The following is a 12,550-nucleotide window of genomic DNA, read 5'->3' on the forward strand; positions in this document are numbered from 1 at the left end:
CTTAATCAGAAGTTGTTAATTCCCATCCAGCTGTGTCATAGCTCTCTCTAGTGATCATTCACATATCAAGCATGCATGAAAGCTGAGCCCAGGGTACAAACATTTATATAAAAAGAAATATATATATATTCTTCAGTAGACACAAAGAATTTAAATCTATTTCCAAAGGGGGGGGGGGGAGGACTACTGTGCTAGGGGAGATAAGTAAGCTGTCATTGCTGACCTCCTGGTTGTCTTTGCCTTCAGTAAGTTTGGCACAACCCTTCATGATCAGCAGATTAGCTTAAAACAACAAAGGAAGTGTGCACAGGACATCTCTGAATTTTTACCAGGGATTGCATATACTTTAAGCAGTGTCAGACAAATAAAAAAGACATTTTACTGAAATCAATCAAGCATTTTTATTGCTTTATTTGATCACATAATATTTTCCATAAGTAATAAGTTATGATCAGGCAGGCGGAAGAGGTTTTTATTACTGGCAGACATAATAGAAAATCTATTGCAATTATTGCTAGATATAAACTAATTGCACTTTATTCTGAACAGGTAAATCCTTGGTGCTACACAAACATTGTAGGGGGGTGAAGGAGTGCAACCAAAGACCGGCTATACCGCTTCCTAAAAGGTACCTAATTATAACACTGGAAAGGGTTGTGCCGGCAAAAGATTGTGACCTAGTCTGTAATCTGCTAAGGGCTAATATCAGGGGTCTAGCTACAGAACTATGAGCTCCAATGCAGAATTTGGACCTGGTCCCCTCTTTCTTCCCATCGTAGCAAATCTGCACTGAAGCCATTAGTCTTCTAATTACATATCTACAGTCCCCAGTGCTAATTTTGGAGAATGTTTCTACTATTTGGGAAAAGCTTCTTCACATTAGGAGCCATCACTTCACATTAAAGTCTCCCCTTTACATATGCCCCCCCTTCCTTTAACAACAAAGTCCCCCTTTATTTCTGATGAGTCAAAGTCCCCCTTTCCTCAAGTCCGAACCTTCTTCTTTATATTAGTGTCCCCTACCCCCCACCCTTTACTTTAGAATCCTTCATTTATATTAGGCCCCCCCTGGATTCTGCCATTGTGGACCCTCGGCAGCTCACCTGCCAGTATAACTTTATTGGCCACTCACTGTTGTAAACAGAGCCAGAAAAGGAGATCTGCTGCAATCTTCTATTGCAGGGCTTTTACAAGGGAATATATCTAATGCAGAGCCAGAAAGAGAAAGCCAATAGTTTAATAGCTTCTCTTCTTGCTCCAAGTACAAAGTCAGCAGCCAGACAGTGGTCATGAGGAGTTCCCCTACAGACCCTCTGGGGTAAGGAACCCTGGTCTCAATCAAGACCTCTACAACCCCTGTTCCTATACCACTAGCTAATACTGTAGCCAGAGCAATATCCTTTACGCAGATGTGTCCCTATATATAGTTCTAGTTGTTCTAATATACCAAACCATTGTTTTTTCTTGGCAAGATTTGGCTACATTAGTGCTAGAACTTTTTTCTATGCATAAAGATCATTCTAATAACAAATAAAAGTTAATATTGATAAAAAAAAATTCCAGATGGGAATCCAATCTGGACCACAGTACAATGCTGCCTGCCACAACCCTTTAACCCACAGCCATGAACCCTTTATTTTAAAGCAGCCCTCAACCTTTTAACTTAAAGGAACCCTTGAATGTTTTTTGGGACTTGGAGAACCTCTGCTGATATTAGTTAATCAGAGGTAATTGGGAAAAATCCTATCATTGGCTCTTCCACATGGCATTGGACCTGGAGCTATGTAGCCACCATTAAATGGAAGGTCACGCAGTCACAGCTCAGGGAAACCCTCGCAGAACCTTGAGAAACCCTATGGTATCATGAAACCCTGGTTGGGAATGGCTGTACTAAATAAGTATGGAAGAGTACTAAAGAGAAGATTGAGACCCTCCGTCAGGTTGTTACTGCTGTTTGAGAGATCTTCTCACTTCTCGTGTGGTCACCATAACTCAAGGTTAGATGAAAGCTCTACATTAGGGACATATAACAGTGAAAACCCGGAAGAAGTTCCTACCCATTCCCACTCTAAGCAAAAAAGAGTTTTGGCTGAAGCTGATCTATAAATATTTTCCTATGAAACAAAGGTGGTTGGTGATGCCATGTTTTTGTGAATGTCCATCGGTATAACCGGAAGGTGTACACTTGTCTTGCTTGTGGTTCTACTTAGTGAAACATCCTGAAGGTCAGTGGCTGACAATGAAGCAGTGGTCAGGTCATTGTCTGTGTTGTCATATGATCTCAGAAGAATCTCTTCGGTGTTGTCATTGAGTGCCAGCTCACGTGGAGGCTGTTGTGGGTCTTCCAATGAGTAAGGTGGAGGCTCGTCTGTAGGGAGGTATGATCCTGAGGTTCCTTGTACCACACACTCATCGTAGCTAGAGAAAGATGTTAGCAAGATAGGTCTTTATTTCATAGGTAAGGACTAATGCACAGGGTAAAATAATCAGAATGCTTATAATCAAAATATCAGAATGCTCAATGCACTGCACTTCTCTTCATTGGCTACCATGTCAAGACCATCTAAAACCATTACTTATATACGGTTGCAGTACAAGGCCATCTAAATCAAGCAAATTGACTGCTGCTGTTCTACGCTGTTGAGTTCCTGCTCACAATGTTTTTAAGCTGCTCTGTCTGCAGCCTCGAGCAGATGGACAGTAAATTCAGATCTGAGAAAAATCTAAAAGCAATTACAATGTTGTGAGTCTGAAATATGCTGCAGGATAATGCAGAGAGATGATTACTTCATGGCACCAGATGCTCCATAGATCCTGTAAAACAAATAAAGACTCCTCTCCACCAGGAATAATTCTCTACTGAATACACAACAGATCACATTAAACTGATAAACTGCAGGTGATTTCAGAATCCTAAGCAGAGACTTCATGGAAGCGTCTCATTTTCAAGCTGCACTTTTCTTTTAATACATGTTGTATTTTTGATGGGTGGGTTGCTCTCCTGCACACATAGATAGCCTTAAAGTCTGGACTGGCCTGGTCTAAAATATTCACCAGGAGGTGCAGAACGTGGATACATGAATGTAGTGAATAAAGACATCAATGTTAGTCTTCAAATCCAACTATTCTGGTTGTACCCCTTGTACCCCTTGCAATTTCCAGAATTTACTTCCAGGTCCTTAACTTGTGCCCAAGCTGTAAGCCCAAACCTCCTCTGTAAACGGCAGTGTCACACTTACCTCTTCCTCACTAAAGCACAGGTGCCTCTCTCCTGCACATGTGGGCAGTTCTGACTCTGGGTGTGCCTGCGCTCCCAAGCTTTATCAGTTTTGCCCAACCCACTGGCCAATCAGGAAATAGCCTCCTAATCATCCCTGGCTATTTAGCTAGGTCAGACACTGCACTCAGCGGTTGTGCAACATGTCTCCACTAGTGCCAAGCCCCCTAGCTATATTGAGCACTTCCTGTACACTTGTAAGGTAATTCAGTGTTCCTCCTGTCCAGCTCCTGTGTTAACTCCTTGTTGCCCAGTCTGTTGTTTCCCAGCCAATTGTGCTGTTCCAGTGTTTCTCTCTGTCTTTAGATATTCCTGTGCCATCTGTGTCTCCTGTCACTTCCAGTGTCTCCTGTGTTCCCTGTGTCAGCAGTGGCCCCTGTGTCACTGGTGTCTATTTCCTCGATCCCTGGTATTTACCCCTGGCTTACCTCTCTTGCTTGCTGCCTGCCCTGACCCCGGCCTTCCTTGACAAATCTTCTGCTTAGTGATTTGGTACGGTGTATCTTCCTGCCCATCCTGGTCTGCCCAAGGATTGCAACCTGGCTGTAACCAGCAGTACAATTTCCTCACCACTAGGGGCTCTGGAGAAGACCTGGTTACTGCTTAGACTCTGTGCCTTAGCCCTTCTCACGGTGGAAAGCACCCCCTAGTGGTCATGTCTCCCCAAGTGTGACAGGCAGAACTTCAATTAGCATTTAAATCAGGGTCTCTCAACCAGGGTTAATCCAGAGGTTGCTAGTGGTTCCTTTCCTTGCTTCTCCGGACAGTTTAACTGATACCAATGATTGTTTTGGCTATCTATCAGGGTGACATTCTTGCTAATGGCCTGCAATGTAAGAGGCAATCTTCCTATGACCGCCATAATAATATACTGTGAGCTGTGAATATAATAATTATCATAAGGGTTCCCTGAACACCTGAAAGTTCTTTTAAAGGTTCAAGAAAGAAAGGGAGAAGATAGTCTTTTCTTTCCTTATGTATAGTCCAATTGTTGGACAAAAAGGCTTTAGCATCCAAACCAATTGATTGGGACAATATAATAATAGTGTGTAATTAATGTACGGCTAGCTATACACTGAATACTACTACTTTGGTTTTTCTTTTAAGAGTTCCTCATGTTAAAAAAGTTGAGAAACACTTACTTAGATGATGGGGCAAGACTTGGGGATGTACACCATAGGCATGAGATCCGAAAAAGGTTATTGCAAGGATCTCCATTAGAAAAGGAAACTGTATACAGTGAGGCTTTTATAGACTTTATTTTGAGAAATATTTTGTAATAGAGATTTTTATATCAGCCTTTCTATGTGTGAGAAGCAATAAGATGAGTGTTCCAGCATAACAGGGTGTGCTCCAGGATCATCAAATTGCACACCAAAAAGACACTGCAACAGTTCCTGGATGGAAAGTTTAGCTATGAAACAGGGTTATAAGCGCCCTGGATGACCCTCAAGGTATGTTTTTTATGTTTAACTAGGGTATACCTTTAACTTAACATCACCACAGTCACCAATTCCTCATGGAAAGCGTTCTCACTGACATTCTGTTAATGTCACCATCGTACCCAGCATTCAAAACAGTTCATCTATTAAATTCTGCCACTACTTAATTTAAAGTAAATTCACCGTGAAGGGCAGCAAGAAGTCTTCTGTCTGAGCCTCTAATCTTTCCCTCTCCATTTCACATCAAATAAAGCAGATGAGCGCTATGATATCAACCACACCAGTATTTCATTCATTCTCCTAATAGGACATATTAGCATGATGGCCATTTATCCCGCCTGTCAAGTGTGATTTACGTAAATGGTCCCTTCACTGACTCACTGAGTTAAAAAAAAAAGTTAATGCAGTATTTATTCCAAATCTAATTTGAAAGAAAAAAATGGACAAACTCAGTGGCCAGCAAATTGAGTCGAGGTTAAGTCAATTAAATGATTAGTGTCCTAGAACCTACCACCAATCAATGTCTTATTGTGAAGATGTATGTTATGCAGAACATCAATTTGTAATATGCCTGTCAGTTCATCTACTGTTTTTGTGCTTATTCTATTCAATTTACCAATAAAATGCCATGGGCAAGATCAACCACGCATAGAACAATAGCTGGGAAAAAAAGATGGAGACATTATCACAAATATCAATCATATAATAAAAGATGAACCTGAAAATGAAACAAAATACTTACAATGTGACCCATATTTCCATACACCCCTTGAATAAATAATTGTGCCCCCTTTTCCCCAGCTATGCTTAGCGGTATCTCTCATCTCCCTCCTTGTCAGTACATAATGTAGTGATGAGGGGTTAGCGGGAAGAACAGCAGGGGACACTGGACATCAACATTTTCAGAAGTGGTGGTTTTCAGATATTCAGAAAAGCATATATTTTATTTCTGCTTTGCAGGTACATTTTTCATTCTCTAGATTTGTATGACACTGGGTCTGATTTATTAAAGCACTCCAAGACAGGATAGACTATGATCCAGCAAATCCAACAACTAAAAATTTTTTTTTTCTTAGTTGGCAAATATTTTCAATCCTGGAACAGATCCATTCCAGGTTTCCAGAAATTCCTGAAGTTATCCAATGACAGTCTTTTTTCACCAGTCTTAGAGAACTTTAATAAATCAGGTCAACTTAAAAGAAGGTCGCATTAAAGTTTGTAATATATACAGAAGTTTCATGCAGATATAAGAGCAGTGTCTTGGCTCAGATTTGGTATGTGTTTGGAAAAAAAAGTCATAGATGATTATTTGTGCAGTAGAGCATCTACTGTTTTTCGCTGGATTATTTGCCCTACAGGACCGCTGTGTATTAGAAAGGGCATTGCATGCTATTTACTGAAAATTCAGGCTAGGGTTTAGGTATGGAAAGGTGTAATCAACAATTCTTGATTGAATCCGATGTAGAGAAGCCTTACCAAGAGGAATGGGGGCTGCAGAATGGCTGCTAGAAGTCTCGGGTATATTAGGACCCGGGTGGGATCTAAACAAGAGTGCCATAGAAAGTCCCTTTGAAGGTCTGGAGTGAGATAGGCATGGCAGGGGATGCCATGGTGGAAAGTGACAAGCCTAGAGGATGAATTTAGAAATGGTAAGAGAACAATGACAGAATAAAGAGAGAGGGGCTTAGCCAAAAGTGGCCAGAAGTATGAAACGAACCAAAACTTGTGTAGGAGTGACCACGGACATAATCCAAGGTGAGAGCCTGGCACACAAGCAGATTGCAATATGACTGTGTTCCTCCATTCACGATCTGTGTGTAAATGTTTATTTTGGTTGTTGGTTTTGGCTGGATAAAATGTTATTTTCTTAGATTTAACCCTGAAAGACGGTCTGTCTGGTGTTTTTGTAGCCCTTGTATGCCCTTATCTTGCCTGTCTACCAAGCTAGTCCCTTAAAGCCAATGCACACTTGTCTCTTTTCCTGCAGTAGAAAATATGATTTTTATAACAATAAAGTGCATCTCAAGTAGAATCCTTATGCTTTCCTGTGCGGCTGATTCACATCTATGTGCATCTATCTGCAGTTTAATGGATTTGTAAGGGACATTAAAAGGTTAATTTAATTCCTCTGTGTGTTGATGTAAATTCTGGTAAAGTTCATGTTAACCAGTTAAACTAATTAATAAAATCTCATGTAGGTTCACGAATTACCTGTTAATGCTCTGACCTTGTCCCCTATGCTGTCACACCATTTTCTGATACAGACTACAGCTCGTTGCTTTACCACCATGGACATGGCCCACTAATGTTACTATTAGGAAACTCATCTTAAAAAATGCCTGTGTTCTTGTACATACATTTTTATCTTTAGTGACATCTATTCAATGCAAAACATACCGTGGTGGGAAATCTGGATAGGAAACACTTAGGCCTAGATATGACACAAAATCTAAGGCTGGAGAAATGTCCCCTGTGCAGACGGAACTCAGATCTCCAAAAGAAGGTGCATAGGATATTCCATCTGTGAAGAGATAACAACATGTCACATTATGGTAAAAAACTTTATTTTTAGAAGAAGGACTTCTACCAGGGATGCTGAGGAAATCATAGTTACCATAACCCTTTCTTCAGTGATGGAGACAGTAGGCATGCTGGCCCATTAAATGAGATGTAGTTGAGAAGGCACATGAGCCTTGAAGTCACCAAGTGAAAATGAAAAATATTCTATTATTATTATCTGGGAACTAAGAGGTCCTACCAGTAGAATACTCAAGAAGCTAAAAAAAGCTTGCTTTGTGGTTTATTCTCCAGCACCCAACAAAACCTGAAATGTGAACTGGTTGGACTGACCCTATAGAGGGTCAGTATTTCAGTATTTACATTTATTTATTCCTACATTGAATTGTTCCACAAATACTTTTGCTCTTAGGGTATACAATTATGGAGACATACTTACATGGAAACATACTTTTCTTTATGTACTCTTATACTACAGATAAACTTAGCAGGGGGCTCCTGCAGCTTTTATTGTATCCTTTCTGCCAATAAATAATAGAGCAGCCTCAGTTCATACCATAGCTTGGATTTTGAAGCCGCCAATCTCTTTCTCTTCCATCTTTCTTTAGGCTGCCAATGATGATGGTGACACATGAAAGAAAGAGAACCAGTCCAATTACAATTCCTGCCACGACCAGCGGGGACACCAGCAATGTGGAATCATGGCTACTCCGCAGGTAACCAAAATATTCAGGAAGAGGATTACTCTGGTTTAGGTGAATCTCTGTAAAACAGATAGAAAAGGGTACCTATATCAATAAATAAATCAAACAACAATTGAATATTAATTTACAACAGTAGGTAAAGATTATAGCTAACAGTCTTTATTACAGAGGGTGATATGAATACAATAAAAGGAAATTTCCAAGGTAATCTATTCCTTAGATTAAATCGGTATATTAGGCAAGCAGCGGTTTGCAATACAAAAGGTTTTTATGCCCTTGTCTTTCCAAATCGCCTCACTGATGGTCCCAATGGTTCATCCTAATAGCAGGCAAACTATCCTAATGGGGTCAAACAAATGCCCTTAGTACCCTGATAAAGTGAAGCTAAAGCACTTAAATACAATAAGCCACAACATTTTTTCAGGATGGTTTGTTGTCTTTTTTGTTTAAACCATTTCACAGTAGAAAAGGGAAGAAATGTATCTGGGGCAGAGGTGGACAGTAAGGCTGCAGATACTAATATATTTTCCCTTTGGAAGGGAGGTTTGCCAACCCTGGAATATCATAAAAGGAAACAAATTGCAGTACACAGACAGGGTTTTTTGGCAAAGAAATTATATTAAACATAATTCAAATACAAATCTGAGTCAATAGAAAAATGGTATATAGAGTATATATATATATATATATATATATATGGTACTACCTCACTCCTGGAGGTGCTGTACCTAATTGACTAGACAGAGATCACCTAATTGTCCTTTATTTCATCATCTAGATGAGTGTTCAGCTGAGCAGTTTATGCAGAGAATACTTGAAATGCAATTGTTTTTGCGCTGCCTTGTTACCTGATGCATTTTGCCCGCCTTGGGCTTCCTCAGGGGTGGTGCTACGCTTAACGTTGTTCAATGTAAATACTTGTGATTACTCTAAATGTTGCAATAGATATATAGTATTAGTGCACCAGTTTGAAATTGTGAAATGTTCTACATATATTTATAGCTTCTTTAAACATGGTAAGAAATGGTATATATCTAGTATATAGACACATATGGTCAGAGATCATATGTCCGATGTATATATAAAGGTCAAAAAATCATATATCTAGTATAGCTTTTTACAGCTTTGTATTGAAGAATAAATCTATATACTGGACATACAAATTATTGTGAGGAGTATAAATTTGGTGTGACATATAAGAAAAGCAAAAGCATTGTATTGTTATTATGATTGATCATTGTAATATATATCTGTTTTTTGGTGATAGTAAAGACAGCTATATTAGTTAGAAACTTGTGTCATATTCAAAACAATAATAATTAAACCATCTCACATTTGTGTATGCCAATGTAAATCTGGTTATAGACACCAGGGTCCTGATTTATAAAATCTCTCCAAGGCTGGAGAGGATACACTTTCCTAAGTGAAGCTGAGTGATCCAGCAAATCTGGAATTTATTCCCCAAAAGTCATTAGCTATTTGTTAGCAAATGTTTTCAATTCTGGACCAGATCCATTACAGGTTTGCTGGATGACCCAGCTTCACTGATGAAAGTGTTTCCTCTCCAGTCTTAGAGAACCTTAATAAATCAGGACCTAGAGGGCAAGATCTGACTTGCCTTGGTCAGTCTTATTTTGCCCCTACAGTAGGTGATTTGGGTAACCTTGTGAACTTTATTTTACAGAGAAAGTGGCGGAGACTACTCACTAGTACCCTTGGTCTGCGGCAGGTTTTAGCCTTGTCATACTCAACCAGGGTTCCTCCAGAGGCTGCTAGGAGTTCCTTGAGCTGGGGCTGATTGATCTCTTATTTAATGATTCCTGCATAGTTCTGGGACCAACACCACTTAGTAGAGCTAGCTGCATGACTCCTATAAGGGTGGTATTCCAACCAACTGCAAAGGGGCTGCATTCTTTCAATTGACCACCAATTTAAAGGGCTTTTTTTCCCACCGATCTGCAATAATTTGGTTTTAGCAGGGGTCCCTAAGATCCTAAAATGGTTTCTTAAGAGTTAAAGGATGGAGAAATGCTGCAGCCTGCAGAATCTTGTGGTTAGATTGATGTGTGATATGGGTTTTTGGGATACCATCATCTAATGACCATGTGACAATTTATAGGAGACCCAACCATTGCTAGAGGCGAGCTGAAAAAGAAAAGGTATAAAAGACTGCTTGAGATCATTGCAATTACAATCCCTTAGCAAATGAATACTTCTAATACTTCTAACATTTGGGCTCCGGAAGCAACACACCAAGCTACAATGGGCTGCAAAGTGGGCAACAGGCATGTAATTCTTATTCCCAACCTAAGATTAATTGAAAACAAAAGAAAAAGAAAATTCATATGCCAGCGGCAGAATTACAAGCCACCTCTTCTATGATCAATAAGTCTGATAAATTCATGTGGCTATTATACTGTGAAGGCTTTAGAAGTATAAAGATTGTGCTGTCTGAGCTACAAAATGTATCTGTCGGACATTTGACTGACAAGCTCTCTGAGATTACAAGGAACTCTGAACATTTCATTTAGATTAGAGGTTATTGTGTAAGACGTTGGAAATATTTAATTGTTCCCTCTGGCACTGTGATAACCTTTACACCCTTCCCTGATTTTCATTTATAGGGCTAGCATTGCTGAACAGGTACCTGCTTGGCTCTTTATTTCAGGAACACAAGGATTGAAACATATTAAACTATTGTTTTTTTAGGTCTCATATGTTCTGACAGCATGGTGTCTGCTAAAATATATAAGTAGTATAGTATAGTATTTTACTGAGCTAAGATATTGAGTGTACCCCAATTAAGCATGCTGAGTTTGTATGTTCTCCACTGGATGCTCTAGTTTTCTTCTATGATCCATCCAAATACTAGGGAGTTACTTATCTGTCACCAGGATAGCTAAAATAAACTTTTCTATGTTGGATGATACTCACATTGAAAGTAGCAGCCTTTCCTAAACCAAGCAGCTCCTGAACTAAGTCTGTGGGAATCCCAATAATTCCAATAAATACTGTATCTATGGACTATTGTCCCAAAGTTTGATTTATAGATATACAGATATAGATATACAGTACATGTATGGTCTGCGGAGAGGGCCCCCTTAAATTAAAAATCCTAGGGTTCCCCAGAAGTTTGGTAGAGAAAGACTGCATTAAAGTTTTCATCCTTTTATAACAGATAATGTTATTTGCTTCAATGTAGAATATAAATAATACCGGATTTTAAATAATTCTTCTCAAAAGGATGCATGTGTTTCATTTATTCTTTGTAATCTGTAATGTGATTTTACAATCTCTTTGAAATTTACCGACAACTATGTAGTGTTTTGAGTAATGGTGAATATTCTGACTCTTTCTAACTTCTTCTGCACACACTTTCCCTGAAAGTATATTTGCAGTAAATAACCAGAGATGTAGTAAAGGGGAAAAATAAGTTTTGCAAATATTGCATGGGCAAATCATATGTTTACCTTAATGCTGAATTCAATAACCACATTCTTATATATGCGTATATTTTTTTAGAAATAATATATATTTACATTTATTTTTTAATACTACAAAAACAACAAAAGTAGTAAAACACAGGGATTATTGGACTTCAACAGTGTGATTGTTAGGAGATGCTTATCTGTTCGCCATGCCAGGTGTCGTTGCAGTATCAAACACTGTTTATTCTGTCCAGCAATGTCATTTGCAGCAGCAAGGAAAACTAAGAGATATAGCAGCCTCTGCTTCCCTTTAGCCGTGCAGCCTGATGTATTTTTATCGGCATCCCCAGCACCACTCTGTGAGGCTTTGCACAGTTGAAGGGGATTTTAGAGGCAGATTAGTTCCTGACTCTATCCTGCACTGCCATTGGCTGCTGGGACTTTATAGCCTCTCAGCTTCCAGCCACCAGTGCCTGTTGTAGAGTTAGCTGGGCTTACCTGTGCTGGAACGATCTCGTCTGATTTACTGTTGCTGACATTGCCTCTTTCTGACCCTGTAAATTTATGCTGCCTGGACCAACCTATTGCCTGTGACCCCAACTCTGCTTGTGTTTCGCCCTTCTGTACTTCTATTGGTGGATGGATTATCTGTGTATGGCCTCTGCTCTGTGTTCTGGACTTGTCTCTGTTGGAATCTTGGTACTGCTTTATCTGTGGGCTCCTGGTTCTCTGCCAGCTCTTCCCCAGACACCAACCAGTCTCCCGAAGCTGATCGGGGGCTTTCATTGGGGGATTGGTGCTGGACCAGGGCCTTACAGTAGTCTTTCTATAGTTATCTGTGTTATCTTTTTGGAAATCAACTTATTAAAGAACATACCATAAAGTGAAAAAAAAAATAAACATAGGCAGGAATATTAGCTGTACCATAAATGAAAATCTGAGGATTTGCAAAAGCTTACATCAACAGGCATACATTACATTGGGACAGACAAAGTGGAAGGTTACTACAAATGGCAGGTTTGTATATGAGTTAAAGAACTTTCCAAACATTAATGGGTAAATATTTAAAGTACATCTGGAGAATCCCACTAATCTCACTGTTCTAAAATATCCATAGTAAAATATACACACAGCTGTCTTCTCTCAAACCTCTCTTTACAGTTTTTAGTTATGCTTATATAT

At 39.4% G+C, this 12,550-nt stretch overlaps 1 protein-coding gene across 3 annotated transcripts in view; it reads right to left on the reverse strand.

Moving 5' to 3' along the window:
- Positions 1-376: 376 nt before the first annotated feature.
- Positions 377-12,550, reverse strand: part of BEAN1 (brain expressed associated with NEDD4 1) — a 20,970-nt gene continuing 8,796 nt past the window's right edge. For all 3 annotated transcript variants that reach the window (XM_072422676.1, XM_072422674.1, XM_072422675.1), the window contains 3 exons: positions 7,793-7,999; positions 7,117-7,240; positions 377-2,418 (listed from right to left, as the gene is read on the reverse strand). In XM_072422676.1, the coding sequence (XP_072278777.1) occupies positions 2,115-2,418; positions 7,117-7,240; positions 7,793-7,999 (635 nt within the window). In that variant the 3' untranslated portion in view covers positions 377-2,114. The remainder of the gene's footprint in view (positions 2,419-7,116; positions 7,241-7,792; positions 8,000-12,550) is intronic.

This window comes from Pyxicephalus adspersus, chromosome 9 (genome assembly GCF_032062135.1).
Source record: "Pyxicephalus adspersus chromosome 9, UCB_Pads_2.0, whole genome shotgun sequence".
In the NCBI taxonomy this organism is placed as follows: domain Eukaryota; kingdom Metazoa; phylum Chordata; class Amphibia; order Anura; family Pyxicephalidae; genus Pyxicephalus; species Pyxicephalus adspersus.